The sequence below is a fragment of the Podarcis raffonei genome, chromosome 9, assembly GCF_027172205.1.
Source record: "Podarcis raffonei isolate rPodRaf1 chromosome 9, rPodRaf1.pri, whole genome shotgun sequence".
NCBI lineage: Eukaryota > Metazoa > Chordata > Lepidosauria > Squamata > Lacertidae > Podarcis > Podarcis raffonei.
Window position 1 is genome coordinate 70,338,577 of NC_070610.1, and position 16,676 is coordinate 70,355,252.

The following is a 16,676-nucleotide window of genomic DNA, read 5'->3' on the forward strand; positions in this document are numbered from 1 at the left end:
TGCTAAAACTGCAGAGCTGAGATTAGGCAGAAGAAAAGGTTGTTTACTTGTCGGCCAGACTCCTGCAAGAGTGTCCCATGGATTGTGTGAGTTCCAGGCTCTCTCTGGTTTTTAGCATAGGAGACCGTTTGCAGGGAGGCTGCAGTATAAACTGCTGGGACTAAGCAGTTCTAGAAACCTGAAAGTGTTAATAAGTAGCTTGTTCTTGCAGGAGAAGAGTTAGTTGTTTCCTAGATGACTTCTGTATCTTGTTGTGTCTAGTTCCTTGCTAAATATTGTTGGTGCTTTGTCAGGGGTGGGCGGGTGTGCTATTAATGCAATACCACCAATACACACAAAGCTTTCTGGAGCTTAAAAAAAGACTGGTCTCTGTCCCTAGCAGCTTACAGTCCAAAAATCTGCCCATGGGAAAGGCAAGAACAGTGGTACCTCCGGTTACATGCGCTTCAGGTTACACCCTCCTCTAACCCAGAAATTGTGCTTCAGGTTAAGAACATTGCTTCAGGATGAGAACAGAAATCGTGCTCCGGCGGCGCGGCGGCCCCATTAGCTAAAGTGGTGCTTCAAGTTAAGAACAGTTTCAGGTTAAGAATGGACCTCCGGAACGAATTAAGTACTTAACCTGAGGTACCACTGTACAGTGTAATTTAATGGGAAGTGGGTGCATAAATGTGGTTTTGTATTATAAGAAAAACCAATCCCTTTCACTTATGGGGTATTCCGGAGACCGTATGGAGTCCTTAAGTGGGTTCCCTATCGGTAGGAGAAAATAACAGAGGCCAACAAGAGAATATTGAGAAGCAAAGCAGCTAGTAAGCCTGGTCTTTATTAAAGGGACTGTCACAACAGGGTCCCCACTCATTACACACAGGAGGGAGGAGAAGCCTGAACAATGGTGCACAAGCCCTTATATAGACTTTTGAAATTGCCCACCCTGTAGTCCAAGACCACACGCCTAAAACATCCTACATACATCACAGAAGGAGATGGTCTACAGCATAGAAGGCGGTCTACAGCAGAAATCATGCCTGCCAGGATACCTGATAATGGTCACTGATTGCTTTACCTGGGCAGCCTGGCCATTCTTTTGTGATGATAAATACTTTAGTTCAGGCTTCTTCAACCTTGGCCCTCCAGATATTTTTGGCCTACAACTCCCATGATCCCTAGCTAGCAGGACCAGTGGGCAGGGATGATGGGAATTGTAGTCTCAAAACATCTGGAGGGCAGAGGTTGAGGAAGCCTGCTTTAGTTCCTGAATCCAGGTCACAGGCTCGCCCTATTCAATACACAAATACGGCCTTAAGACAGGATTTGCAAGCAAAAAGACAATGGGAAGGCTCTCCCCATTTGCCTCCCTTACTGCAGAGGAATATTTGAGGAGAGTCAAAATGGCTTCAGGATCGCTCTATTTCAGACACATGGTTCATATATTTAGATATGTGTGCATTTATGAATATTCATTCTATATCAGAGACCTTAAAATTCTTATAACAGTGTGCTCAAAGGGGAATGGGTTTGAAGTAAGGACTTCACAGAAAATGTGGGTTTGGCAGAATGCATATTTGAGTGAATTGGTCCAATTGATCTGTGGTGTTATTTATTCACAGTAGTTTTACATTGCCCAGTGATGGAGTTCTTGGGACCAGCGCCATCTTTTTTAAATGAACAAGGAATAAAGGGGGGGGGGCGGAAGGAGGAAAACTCTGGAGGTCCAGTGGAGTTCAGCCTTCTGACCCTAAGCAGCTAATAACTCCTGAAAAAAAAGTAGAAAAAAAAGTCAGTTCCTGAAAAGCTTTCCTACCCCTGCTCTAACAAATGAGATGAGTACTTTTCCAAGCACAATTCAAAGTGTTGGTGCTGACCTTTAAAGCCCTAAACGGCCTCGGTCCAGTATCCCTGAAGGAGCGTCTCCACCCCCATCGTTCAGCCCGGACACTGAGGTCCAGCTCCAAGGGCCTTCTGGTGGTTCCCTCATTGCTAGAAGTGAGGTTACAGGGAACCAGGCAGAGGGCCTTCTTGGTAGTGGCGCCCGCCCTGTGGAACGCCCTTCCATCAGATGTCAAAGAGATCAACAACTACCTGACATTCAGAAGACATCTTAAGGCAGCCCTGTTCAGGGAAGTTTTAAATATTTAACGCTGTACTGTTTTAAACACTTGATTGGGAGCTGCCCAGAGTGGCTGGGGAAACTCAGCCAGATGGGCGGGGTATAAATAATAAATTATTATTATTATTATTATTGTGACGTGGGGTTTGTGATTTCAGCTCTCTTGACATAATATGCTGGAGACAGTTCTGTAGTAACACTTCTTTATTAAAGCAAACAAGACTGAGAACTGAGGAGGGGAGAGCTACATTTATAGGGACAGGGAACTAGCTAGAAAGGATACATTTTGGAGGGAACAATATCAGGCAATCACAGTCCTGCCTTTTGGAGGAAACCAATAAGACAGAGGATCCAAATACAGCAGCTTAAATGAACCAATAGTAGCTGTACCCTCTGGAACCAAAAGGCAGTTACTTTACCCTAATGCAAATACAGACAATAATAATACAGATATAAAATCCTTTGACTCAATACACAACAATGATGATGATGATGATGATGATGATGATGATGCATGTGCTTCTTGTTTATGGACTCATAGCCGGCTGCTTCCTTTTCTTCTGTATTGTAGGCTTTGTGTCCTAACCTTGATGCTTGGGATGAGCCTTGCTCCAGCCCAAAGACTGTAAGAACACCAATTCCCCTTCCTCTGCTGAATCCCACTGTGTCACCGCCGCAGCTCAATTTGTGTCTGATTTCTCTTTCTGCAGAAATTGACTGCCACTGAATTTGAACTTGAGCAAGGGGACACCATTCAAGTGAAAGGGATGATCTTGCCAGGTGCCAAAGAGTATGTTGTTCTTGTGTTCTTATTTCCCTCCCCGCCAATTTTTATTTACCGTTTTCATTTTTACACTTGAAACAATAACAACGCTTCACTTTTAAAAAAGAAAAACAAACCACAATTAATATCCACTCCACTTCCACCCCTTCCATTCTTCGTTTTGCACATTCTCATTTCCCCCTACATCTTATTCTTTCTCAACTTTATATCTCAATATTTCTTACTGCTGAATTTATTTTGTTACTGTTAACTTTTTGATAGGTTTACAATACATTTCCAAATAATCTATAAAATATTTCCAGTCTTCTTTGGATACTCCCTGCCCCTGTTCCCTTGTTCTATTTGTCAGTCTTGCCATTTCTATATATTCTATGAATAGAATAATTTAATCTATTCATCTGCGTCTGCCCTTAGGGTGAAAGGTGGGTAAGGAATAAAGAACCAACAGCATGTGTCTTTATCCTGTCATTCCTGTGTTTGGATGTGTTTTTCCACGAACTATCTTGGATCCAAATTCAGAAACAGAATGACCTAGCTTGAGGTTGAATCCTGACAAGACAGAAGTACTGTTTTGGGGGGACAAGAGGCGGGCGTGTGTGGAGGACTCCCTGGTCCTGAATGGGGTAACTGTGCCCCTGAAGGACCAGGTGCGCAGCCTGGGAGTCATTCTGGACTCACAGCTGAGCTGTCCATGGAGGCGCAGGTCAATTCTCTGTCCAGGGCAGCTGTTTATCAGCTCCACCTGGTACGCAGGCTGAGACCCTGTCTGCCCGCGGACTGACTCGCTAGAGTGGTGCATGCTCTATTATCTCTTGCTTGGACTACTGCAATGCGCTCTATGTGGGGCTACCTTTGAAGGTGACTCAGAAACTACAACTAATCTAGAATGCGGCAGCTAGACTGGTGACTGGGAGCGGCCACTGAGACCATATAACACTGGTCTTGAAAGACCTACACTGACTCCCAGTACGTTTCCGAGCAGAATTCAAAGTGTTGGTGCTGGCCTTTAAAGCCCTAAACGGCCTCGGTCCAGTATACCTGAAGGAGCGTCTCCACCTTCATCGTTTTGCCTGGACACTGAGGTCTGGCGCTGAGGGCCTTCTGGCGGTTCCCTCATTGCGAGAAGCCAAATTACAGGGAACCAGGCAGAGGGCCTTCTCGGTAGTGGCACCTGCCCTGTGGAACGCCCTCGCAGCAGATGTCAAAGAGAAAAATAACTACCAAACATTTAGAAGACATCTGAAGGCAGCCCTGTTTAGGGAAGCTTTTAATGTTTAATAGGTTATTGTGTTTTAGTGTTTTGTTGGAAGCTGCCCAGAGTGGCTGGGGAAACCCAGCCAGATGGGCGGGATATAAATAATAATAAATTATTATTATTATTACTATTATCATTACTAGCTGCATTTTAAGAGTATTCCCAGAGCACTGACTAACTTTTAAAGCAGTGGATCCCTTTCGGAGGCCATCTTCCAACATGGGTGTAGTCAGGATTTGTGTTGTGGGGGGAAAGGACCCACACCTGCCATCATCCTCTGTCTGGCTCCGTCTAGAAGATTTGGAATGAAATGTCTCAACAACCATTGTTTTAAATTACTTTCTTTTGACCCCAAGTGTTCAGAAAAACCTGTCAAAACCTTTATGCCATTTCTACTGTTAGTTAAGTTAGCTATGCACATGCCCCCCCCCGAGGCAATTTGTTAAACTCTTGCTGTTTCTAAATCTATGATGTGAATGTGGCCCTTCAGTCCCAAGTTCGAATTGTAGAGTTGGAAGGGGCCTTAGAGTCATCTAGTCCAACCCCTGCAATGAGGTCACCAGTAACCCTTTCATCCTGAGTTCATGTCCCCCCCCCCGCATTGGTCATCCTCTTAAAGGTTTTCCGTGAATCTGGGCGAAGACTGTGAAAATCTTGTCCTTCGCTTCAACCCGCGCTTTGACAACCAGAATGACACGAGCACCATTATCTGCATGTCCAAAAAACATGGGGTGTGGGGGAAAGAAGAGAGGATAACAGACTTCCCTTTTGAGAAAGGTGGCAAATTTAAGGTGAGCACTTAGCTGTATATCATAGAATCTTAGAATTGGAAGGGACCCTAGGGTTATCTAGTCCAACAATTCAGGAATCTCAGCCAAAGCAGCCACGGCAGATGGCCACCTAACCTCTGCATAAGAACCTCCAAGGAAGGAGAGTCCACAACCTCCTGAGGGCATCTGTTACACTGCTGAACAGCTCTTAGCCTCCAGAGCAGGAGAACACAAGCTTGCTCCATCCTCTACACAGCAGCCATTTTGATATTTGAAGATTACTATGCTATCTCCTGTTGACTTTGTCCATGGAGTTTTCGTGGCAGGGATACTGGAGTGGCTTGCCGGTTCCTGCTCCAGGTGGATCACGTTTGGTCAAAACTCTCCACTATGACCTGTCCATCTTGGGTGGCACTGCACGGCATAGCTCATAGCTCCTTTGAGCTATTCAAGCCCCTTCGCCACGACAAGGCAGTGAGACTCTTGAGAGTCCCATGGACTGCAAGAAGATCAAACCGATCCATTCTTAAGGAAATCAGCCCTGAGTGCTCACTAGAAGGACAGATCCTGAAGCTGGGGCTCCAATACTTTGGCCACCTCATGAGAAGACTCCCTGGAAAAGACCCTGATGTTGGGAAAGATGGAGGGCACAAGGAGAAGGGGATGACAGAGGACGAGATGGTTGGACAGTGTTCTCGAAGCTACTAACATGAGTTTGACCAAACTGCGGGAGGCAGTGGAAGACAGGAGTGCTTGGCGTGCTCTGGTCCATGGGGTCACGAAGAGTCGGACACGACTAAACAACAACAACAACAACAACTTTCCTCTCAGTCTCCTCTTTCCCATGCTAAACATACCCAGCTCCTTCAACCATTCCTCATAAGGCTTGGTTTCCATCTTGGTTGCCCCTCTCTACACACATTCCAGCTTGTCAACATCCTTCTTAAATTGTGGCTCCCGAAACTGGACTAGATCAATGATATCAAAGGGTGTCTGTGAATGGAGCAGGCAGGTGTGTGGCTTCTGTGGGGGGTGGTCTTTGTGGAGGGAGTATTTTGGGGGTGCTGAACCTGCAACCCTCCAGTTGAAATTGCACTCCCAACTCCCATCAGCCCCAGCTAACATGACCGGTAGTCAGACACAATGGGACCAATAGTCCAGCAACATCTGGTGAACTCCAGGTTCCCCTGTGAACGGGGGGAGACTTCCTTGTAACATAGCAGGGTTCAGTTTATGTGTGCAGAACTACAGTTGGGGGTCTGACATGTGTGAGAAGTACTTGTGTGGGTTTATTAAACTGTGTGTTAAAAACCAACTCATCGTTGCCCATGGAAATCTAGCTTGTAAGTGGGCCTGTCTAATAATCTCTGTTGGGAGGGACTTTCTCAGAATTTGGGTCCCTAATATCTAATGCGTAGCTTTAGATATCACCTTACCAACAAAGGCCCTTATAGTTAAAGTTATGGTTTCCCCAGTAGTGATGTAGTGACAGCTGGACCATAAAGAAGGCTGATCGCCAAAGAATTGATGCTTTTGAACTATGGTGCTGGAGGAGACTTTTGAGAGTCCCATGGACTGCAAGAAGATCCAACCTATCCATTCTGAAGGAAATCAGCCCTGAGTGCTCACTGGAAGGACAGATCCTGAAGCTGAGGCTCCAAGACTTTGGCCACCTCATGAGAAGAGAAGACTCCCTGGAAAAGACCCTGATGTTGGGAAAGCTGGAGGGCACAAGGAGAAGGGGACGACAGAGGACGAGATGGTTGGACAGTGTTCTCGAAGCTACCAGCATGAGTTTTGACTAAACTGTGGGAGGCAGTGGAAGACAAGAGTGCCTGGTGTGCTCTGGTCCATGGGGTCACAAAGAATCGGACACAACTAAACGACTAAACAACAACAACAAGCTTCTGGTGCAAGCAATGCGTCACTAGCAGAAAATAAACCCACACCAACAAGTTAACCTGGATTAATAGCATTTATTTAACTCTCTGTAGATAAGAGTAGCAATTCTGATGCGTCCTAGACTGCCACACTTGGGGTCAGAACAGCCTGGGGTGCTCTTGCAGGAACCATTCCTTTAAAAGCTTTCAAATGCTGCCCGGAACATGTGTTTTGTTTTTAAAGTGTGTGGTGTCCCCCGCTGGTCATGATTATTCCTTTTATTTCTTGTAGCTTTCCTTCATTCTTTACACTTATGAGATCAAGGTGCAGCTGGCAGATGGTCATGACATCTTCTTCCCTAACCGGCTGGGCCTGGAGACCATCAAGTACGTCGCAGTGGAAGGAGACGTCAGGATCAAAGCCCTCAGATTTCTCAAATTATCCTAGTCCCAAGTCACTGTTGTCTTGTTACATGTCTGAATAAACACAGCTTGTGCTCTTCAAAACATGTCATTTCACATGGTTTTATTTTGTAAGAGGGAGGAAGGGGGCAATTTTCAGGCCAGGAGCTGCTGCATTCCATTATTATTATTATTATTATTATTATTATTATTATTATTATTATTATTTGCCCTGCCCATCTGACTGGGTTTCCAAAGCCCCTCTGGGTGGCTTCCAGCACATATAAAAACATAATAAAATGCCAAACATTTAAAATGTTATTAAGCGTTTTCAACATATGATACAATAAGAACCCAACTAGTGTAAAAAAACAAATAAACGGAAAATTAAGGATAAAGGAGCAAAAGAGGAAAGAAAGAAAAGAGAAAAATAAATTAGTATAATAAAACACAAAGAGACGATAGAGTGATATATAGAATCTCCTACACTTGTTTCTTAATTTTCAATCTGCTTACAGAGAATTTAATTCTCCCAGCGCTTCCTCCTTCCTCAGTCTCACACCCCCCAAAAATCACTCTAGTTTGCCTTTCAAACGGCTCCCTTTCTCTTTGGTCTGTTACCTCTCTGAATCTACCTTCATTTATCCTGATTATATGGCTTCAGAGATCAAAACATTCATATGAATAACCTTAATGGAGAGCCATAAAAAATTAAAGATCTTTGGGATGGGGGGTGGTTTGGAGAGGAAAAAAGCCTTTGAGGGCCACATTCCACTGGTGAGTTGGGGTCGGGGCCCAATATAGGTTGAGGAACAAACGGAAGTTTTTCCTTTATGGCTTTGGTGCACACACAGGCAGAGCACTTTGCAGCAGTAGACCCTACATCAGAGTGACTGGGGTCAGGCTGCAGCTTAGACGTGGAATGCCTGCTCTACATGCACAAGGTTCCTGGCTCAATTCTCCGGGTAAGACTAGGAATGTCCCTCATCCGAAACCTTGGACAGGCTCTGCCAGTCAGTCAGGGCCAGATTTAGGTTTGATGAGGCTCTAAACTACTGAAGGTAATGGGGCCCTTTATATGGGGCAGCTGTCTACCAGCTCCATCTGCTACGCAGGCTGAGACCCTACCTGCCCGCAGACTGTCTCGCCAGAGTGGTGCATGCTCTAGGTATCTCTCGCTTGGACTACTGCAATGTGCTCTACGTGGGGCTACCAACATAGCCTAAATCAGTGTTTCCCAACCTTGGGTCTCCAGCTGTTTTTGGACTACAACTCCCATCATCCCTAGCTAGCAAGACCAGTGGTCAGGGATGATGGGAACTGTAGTCCAAAAACAGCTGGAGACCCAAGGTTGGGAAACACTGGCCTAAACTACAACTAATCCAGAATGCAGCAGCTAGGCTGGTGATTGGAAGCAGCCGCCGAGATCATATAACACTGGTCCTGAGAGATCTGCATTGGCTCCCAGTATGTTTCCGAGCACAATTCAAAGTGTTGGTTCTGACCTTTAAAGCCCTAAATGGCCTCGGTCCTGTATACCTGAAGGAGCGTCTCCACCCCCCATTGTTCTGCCCAGACACTGAGGTCCAGCGCCGAGGGCCTTCTGGCACTTACCTCATTGCAAGAAGCAAAGCTACAGGGAACCAGGCACAGGGCCTTCCCGGTAGTGGCACCCATCCTGTGGAATGCCCTCCCATCAGACGTCAAAGAGATAAACAACCACCTGACATTTAGAAAACATCTGAAGGTAGCCCTGTTCAGGGAAGCTTTTAATATGTGACATTTTGATGTATTTTTAATTTTTGTTGGAAGCTGCCCAGAGTGGCTGGGGTACAAACAAACAAACAAAATGTCCAGCTGTCCTTTGTCAACAACAAATTGTCACTGTTTTTTGTATTGAATATATGCTATATGGTAATTTATGGACCTAACAGGTATCTAAAGCCATTTGCACATGCAGAATGTAGGCACCCTATATATAGAAATGAGCAAACCCGTGATATTTTAGGGAGCAGACTAGCAGGTGGGGCCCATTACTTACATCACAGGAGCCTACACAACACAAAACACTGTTGCTGTATGTAGGTTTTATTTTATTTGTTTTTTATCTTCTATTTTGGAAATGTACATCCAGTTTCTTTTTCCTTAAAAAAAATTTTGGGCCCCCAAAAGAGTGGGGCCCTAGGTTATAGCTTATTTAGCTTATATGTAAATCCGGCACTGCAAATGGAGCCGTGCACTGTCTACTCAGAAGTAAGTCCCACTGTAATCAATGGAGCTTACTCCCAGGTAACTGGGTAAAGACTGGGTAGCTTTATACTGTAAGCCTAAGCATTTTTACTTGGAGCTAATTCCGACTGAGTTCAATAGGATTTACTCTTTGGTATGTTCCTGAGCATTCTCACAGTTTCCATCATTTTTATTATTACTATTACTATGTTCCACCTCTCTCCCTGACTGCGACTCGAGGCAGCTTTCAGCTAAAATTTGATTTCATTCCATTTATCTGCAGAAGCTGTCGTATATGATCCCTTCCCTTTCATTTATTCTTTACAACAATTCTGCGAGGTAGGTTCCCTGGAGTGCTTGCAGTTGGCTCAAGGTGACCACTGTAGATGTGTGTATTCAATCTATGTGTCTGGCGAGATCAAATGCAGGAGTAATAATAAAAATAATAATAAATATTTATTTATACCCTGCCCATCTGGCTGGGTTTCCTGAGGGAGAAGAGGATGTCCCTTTTTTCATCAGAGCAATTAGGTAAGACAGCTCCCAGTGTTTAAAATAGTGCTTTTGCAGGCCCATAAAGTTTGTAGGAATAAGCAACAGACTGCAATGTCCACTGCGCCAGGAGAATATCAGCCACCAGATGGTTATTGAACCTAAGAACAGAAAGCTAAGTGGCCCTTCTACATTTTGTGCTTTGCTTTCTCTTTAAGCTTTCCTGCTTCTTTCTGCTGTATCCCAGAAATGCCTGCTGAAATTAAAAGTTTACAGCAGAGAACCAGCTTCCAGCACCACCAATCAGGAGCACTTTGCTGCAGGCCCATAAAAGCCATTTACATCTAAATCTAATTTAACTGGCTGGCCAGATTTTGCTGCTTGTGCTGCTTTCCAAAATCCAAATCAAATCAAAGAAGCAATGACCAAATATTTCAAGGAGCCCAAGCCAGGAGGCTGCTGAGATCAATTGCACATTAAGAAGTAGCATCAGCTGTTTGAGTTTACGATTAGTGTTTCTATTCATTTGAAAGCCGCTAGCTTCCCACCCCATCGACTGATTTTTCCTCCTTGCATTTCTGCAGGTCTTCACTCATAGGATAACCTTTTTGTCACGTGATGCAATTTCCCCAGATATTTAAGGGCAGCTGGGGAGTCTTTGCTGAAACCTTTTAAAAAGCAGCTGGAAGTGGCTTGATTTATTGAATCTCAGAGAGAAGAAAGTATTGCTTACTTCCTGGACCCTAGCGAGATTGTATCATGGAGACGGTAAGTCCGGGGTTCTCTGTTGCTGCTGTAAGACTAGGAGACTGTTGGTATTGAGGTGGTAATACAAGCAACATGCACTGAACAGCGCTGGAAATTTATCAGCTTGGGAATGAGTTAACAGTTATCAGCTAGGAAACAATCTATGTGTGGCACTTCTAGCCTTCCCTGTCTTCTTGTTTCTGGTTTCTTACTAAATTCTTTTTTTGTGTTTTGTCAGTGGGACTCTCCTCTGTTTTTGCTTGTTTGTTTTTTAAAATTTATTTAATCGTGTGTTTTTTTGATGCAAACAACAACCACAAAAGACACTACAACAAAAACCATAATAACACAATTTGACAATTCAGATTTAAATACACCAATATACCTATGACCTATGACCTTTTAAACAATATTTTCCCACCTCTCTCTCTTCCCCCCACTATCCGCCTTGTCACTTAAATATTCATTCCAGATTTCTTCATATTTATCCATTCTTAATTTGCGTCGACATGCAATTCGTTCATATGTAGCTAATCTGTCCATATTCTCAAGCCATGTGCTCAATGGAATCTTTTTCTCTCCTCTGATAATGACGAGACCGTATTATCAAAATGCATGGTGATTTCCAGCATAAATGAAAAGATGGGTCCCACTGAACTTACAAACAAAAGTTTACCTGTGGGAGAAGCAAGTATAATGTGATTTTAGGGGATGGAGGTGTGCAAATGTAGCTTTTCATGCTCCCCAAGGCAGGTTTGCCTGTGAGGGTCCCAGACTCTGAGCTTCTATTTTTGAAAATTGAAATCTCTAGCCCACTAGAAGGAAAGTTATAGAGCAAAAGGTGCAGGTACCCTTCTAATCAATTTCTGTGAGGTAATGTTAGCCTGGCTCCTGCTGCCTTGCAGTGTTTTTAACCAGTGAGTGAAGTCATTTTTTATTATTTCATAAAATTTATATACTGCCTGATTGTAGGAAACTTTAGTGTAGTTTACCCTGCTCTGCCCCTCCTATGACAAATGAGATACAGTGGTACCTCTGGTTAAGTACTTAATTCGTTCCGGAGGTCCGTACTTAACCTGAAACTGTTCTTAACCTGAAGCATCACTTTAGCTAATGGGGCCTCCCGCTGCTGCCGCACTGCTGGAGCCCGATTTCTGTTCTTATCCTGAAGCAAAGTTCTTAACCTGAAGCACTATTTCTGGGTTAACTGAGTCTGTAACCTGAAGCATATGTAACCTGAGGTACCACTGTATTACCTATGCTCTTGTCTATTTATTTGTTGCTGGCTGCATCCTTTGGTCCTGTCTTGTAGAAATTAGAAAGTCTTCTCCACCCATGACTCATGGGCTCAATTTGTTTCCTGGCCAAAGATTGTAACAGCACTAATTTCCCCTCTCCTTTCCTCTGTCTCTCCTAAATCTCACCATGCTATCGCTATGGTTGAAAATCTGTCTGGTTTCCCCTGCCGTAGAAGCTGATTGCTACCCACCTTCAACTTCTACATGGAGACACGATTCTAGTGAATGGGAGGTGCTGGGAAGATGCCAAAAGGTAAGATGAGAAGGCGGGGAAGAGTGTTCCCAGGACACACCAAGACGAGGCAGCCTGTTCCACTGGCAGTCGGCTCTTGCTATCAGGACTGCAGTGGTGAGGAACCTCAGCCTTGGGGCAGAATGCGGCCCTCCATCTCTCTCTGTCTCTGGCCCTCAGAACTGTCTCGGACTGCATATTTCCCTGGCCCTGCTCCACACCCTTCCTAAGTATTCTGGCCTGGCTGGAATGTGTCCTTGAACTCCAATATGCCTCTTGCTCAGATGCAGAGAGGTGTGACAATCTGCATAGAAATTATCTCACTGTACAAAGGTAAAAATTGCAACCAACGTTTGCCTCTGGCATGTTGCGCTGACCTGGAAAAGGTTAATCCCCCTCCCTGCTGTTCTAGTGTGCACATGAAATCCTCCTCCTTGCAATCTCAACTCATTGGATTAATTCCCACCCTTTAGATCAGGCTTCCCCAACCTGGTGCCCTCCAGAACTGAAATTCCATCACCCCTGACTGCTGGGTATGCTGGCTAGGGCTTGTCCCAAACATCTGAAGGGCACCAGGTTGCGGAAAGATGCTCTTTAACCAACAAAATACAGTTGGGACGGCTGATCTGCCAATCCTTTAAAACATGTGCAGGTGGGGAACACATAGCCCCCTTGACCATTTTTTCTCTAGGTTCTGCTTACCCTGCTCGGTCCCTTTAATAATAATAATAATAATAATAATAATAATAATAATAATAATTAATTATTTATTATTTATACCCTGCCCATCTGGTTGGGCTTCCCCAGCCACTCTGGGCGCTTCCAACAAAATATTAAAATACAGTAATGCATCAAACATTAAAAGCTTCCCTAAACAGGGCTGCCTTCAGATGTCTTCTAAAAGTCTGGTAGTTGTTGTTCTCTTTGACATCTGGTGGGAGGGCGTTTCACAGGGCGGGTGCCACCACCGAGAAGGCCCTCTGCCTGGTTCCCTGTAACCTCACTTCTCGCAGTGAGGGAACTGCCAGAAGGCCCTTGGCGCTGGATCTCAGTGTCCGGGCTGAACGATAGAGATGGAAACGCTCCTTCAGGTATACATGACCGAGGCCATTTAGGGGTTTAAAGGTCAGCACCAACACTTTGAATTGTGCTCGGAAACATACTGGGAGCCAGTGTATAACACCGGTGTTATGTGGTCTTGGCAGCCGCTCCCAGTCACCAGTCTAGCTGCCGCATTCTGGATTAGTTGTAGTTTCCGGGTCACCTTCAAAGGTAGCCCCACATAGAGTGCATTGTGGTAGTCCAAGCGGGAGATGACCAGAGCATGCACACTCTGATGAGTCAGTCAGCGGGCAGGTAGGGTCTCAGCCTGTGTACCAGATGGAGCTGGTAGACAGCTGCCCTGGACACAACTTTCTGCAAGTTGTTAGCCCTCATCTGCAGTGGAGGGATAAGAATGCCAGCCAACATTGCAAGGTTGTTGTAAGTCCTGCATTGCAGGGGGTTGGACTAGATGATCCTTTGGGTCCCAACTCTACAATTCTATAAGAAGCTATGTAAGGGTGAATGTGGGGTTGTGGGGTTGGCATGAGTTAAGTAACTTAAGAGCTATGCCGAAGGAAGGCACAACAAGCAGGGAGTGAGCTCTATCTAGCCACCCCATCAATATACACCAGGGGTCAGCAGGGGGCCGGCCCACTGTCCCTCAGACCTTGTGGGGGGCCGGACTATATTTTGAGGGGGGGGGAATGAACGAATTCCTATGTCCCACAAATAACCCAGAGATGCATTTTAAATAAAAGGACACATTCTACTCATGTAAAAACACGCTGATTCCCGGACTGTCCGCGGGCCGGATTTAGAAGGTGAGTGGGCCGGATCTTACGTTTGCCTACCCAGGATATACATTCAGCTCCAGGCAGACAAAGACTTCATTACAGTGGTACCTCGGGTTAAGTACTTAATTCGTTCCAGAGGTCCGTTCTTAACCTGAAACTGTTCTTAACCTGAAGCACCACTTTAGCTAATGGGGCTTCTTTTTTTTTTTTAATTCAAAATTATAACAAGACATATTATCCAAAAACATATCATTCTTGTTTCCCCCTCATTTTTCCTCCCTTCTTCCCTCCCACACAAAACCCCCTCATCCCCACCCCATCCCCCGACTTCCCTCAGTTCCAGTCTTTGGTTTCTCTGAGACTGCTGTTTTCTGCATGTTACAAAGTTGTATAGATCCTCAAACTATTTAGCTGATTATTATCAATAAGTTTGTGAATGTTTATTCAAAACCAGCCAAGGAGTCCAGTTCGCTTTGTTGCGTCTTCAAATACTTTGTAAAGGGTTCCCATTCATCTTTAAAGTCCCAGTTATCCTTGTCCCATAACTTGTATGTCAGTTTTGCCAGTTCTGCATAGTCCATCATTTTTTCTTGCTGTGATTCTTTGGTTTATAGTTAAGAGTTCTCACGAAACCTAAAGCTTTGGGCTGAAGACGTCCTAGCTGCATAGCCCATATGTCAATACCTGGTACTGGGGGCCTGTATTAGTTGCTCTGCTGGTTTCACTCTGTATCCTTGCTTTGTATCTGTTATCCTCGCAAGCTTTGTTGTGAATCTGGGCCAAGACTGTGAAAACGTCGTCCTTCACTTCAACCCCCGCTTTAACTACCGGACCGATGTAAACGTCATTGTCTGCAACTTCAAGAAGCTCGGAAAGTGGGGAAAAGAGGAGAGACTAAACTTCTTCCCTTTTGAGCAAGGCGGCAAAGTCAAGGTGAGGACTTGGCAGAAGTGGGGTGGGTGGGTGGGTGGATGGTTTCTCTGCAAGTCCTGGTTCCATTATGGTGGAGGTCCGCCGGGGGGTGGTGAACCTGTGGTCCTCCAGGTGACATTGCGCTCCAAACTCCCATCAGCCCCAGCCAGCTTGCCCAGTGGTCAGGCAAGATAGGGCCAGCAGTCCAACAGCACTTGGAGTGCCTATGTACAGGACAACTGGAACCCCACTGTGTGACTTCTTTTAAGATCTCACCTTCCAAGCGGTTTTTTAACCAAGCTGGTGCCTTCCAGGTGTGTTGTCTCAGGCTGATGGGACTTGTCATCCAGAAGATGAGGTTGATGTAAAGGTAAAGGGACCCCTGTCCATTAGGTCCAGTCATGGCCGACTCTGGGGTTGCGGCGCTTATCTCGCTTTATTGGCCGAGGGAGCCGGAGTACAGCTTCTGGGTCGTGTGGCCAGCATGACTAAGCCGCTTCTGGCGAACCAGAGCAGCACATGGAAACACCGTTTACCTTGCCACTGGAGCAGTACCTATTTATCTACTTGCCCTTTGACGTGCTTTCGAACTTCTAGGTTGGCAGGAGCAGGGACTGAGCAACGGGAGCTCACCCCATTGCGGGGATTCGAACTGCGGCCTTCTGATCGGCAAGTCCTGGGCTCTGTGGTTTAACCCACAGCGCCACCTGCGTCCCTGAGGTTGGTGTAGACTCTGCTAAACTCACAAGTTCACACCAAGTCAACCAACCCTCCTAGGCCATCCTGCCAGCTGCCCTAACAATACTTTGGCTATTATGGTCCCCTAATCTAGCTAGAGGGATGCAGGTGGCGCTGTGGTCTAAACCAGAACCATTCAAAAACCAAGATGCAGCTTCTGATTGGCTGCAGGGGCATCCTGCAGTCAATTGGAAACTGTGCCAGACGTTCGGCTTCCAAAAATTGTTCAGAAACCGGAACACTCACTCCCAGGTTTCGATCGTTTGGGAACCGATTTGTTTGGGAGCCCAGGCGTTTCAAATCCAAGGTATGGCTTTACAGTCTTTTAATGTATTAACATGTAGAGTTAAGACAAGTCTGGCTCTTGGGCTTTGGAAGGGCAGAAACCCGGCCACCATGAAGAGCCCTGGGGTCGAAGCAACTCATGATGGTCTTGCACAAGACCTGGACACTGAATGGTCAACTCGCCATGTCTCCAGAATGACTGCTGTTCTGCTAGAAGTTTTCAAACACCATCAGGCTTTGTAAAAAGTGTTCCTCCTTCTGCTTCTTTCAGATCTCCTTCACCTTTCTTTCTTCAGAGATAAAAGTCTTGGCAGAGGGCCACGAATATACCTTCCCCAACCGTGTGGGCCTGGATGTCATCAGCTACATAGCAGTGCAAGGAGACATTAATCTCAGAGTCCTCAAACTTGTCCCCCCTCGTCCTGTGGATGAATAAATTCAATTGTGTTATTCAAAGAAAGGCTGCATCACATGTTTTGATTTTAGAACGGGAATGGTGAACCGTTTTTCAGCTTGAGGGCCTCATTCTGTCCTAGACAACCTCCAGAGGGCTGCCATGTGGGAACAGTTGATTGGGTCAGAGGCCCAACACATGGGAATTTCACCTTTCAGGTTCTTTGCACACTCACCCAGCCTTTTCTGGTCCTCCATCCAGGCCACCAAGAGAAATGGTCAGATTTCAAGAACACATTGAAGGCAGGCGA

General features: G+C 45.5%; 2 protein-coding genes across 2 annotated transcripts; both read left to right on the plus strand.

Moving 5' to 3' along the window:
• Window positions 1–7,280, plus strand: LOC128421482 (16 kDa beta-galactoside-binding lectin-like). Its single transcript, XM_053404368.1, has 5 exons — window positions 1–86; window positions 2,682–2,735; window positions 2,821–2,900; window positions 4,769–4,940; window positions 7,092–7,280. Exons 1-5 carry the CDS (start codon window positions 78–80, stop codon window positions 7,245–7,247), a joined length of 471 nt encoding a protein of 156 aa, XP_053260343.1. The 5' UTR covers window positions 1–77; the 3' UTR covers window positions 7,248–7,280.
• A 3,334-nt stretch (window positions 7,281–10,614) lies between these two features.
• On the plus strand, window positions 10,615–16,408 carry LOC128421488 (16 kDa beta-galactoside-binding lectin-like). The gene is made up of 4 exons (XM_053404374.1): window positions 10,615–10,690; window positions 12,141–12,220; window positions 14,799–14,970; window positions 16,244–16,408. Exons 1-4 carry the CDS (start codon window positions 10,682–10,684, stop codon window positions 16,406–16,408), a joined length of 426 nt encoding a protein of 141 aa, XP_053260349.1. The 5' UTR covers window positions 10,615–10,681.
• Window positions 16,409–16,676: the final 268 nt, after the last annotated feature.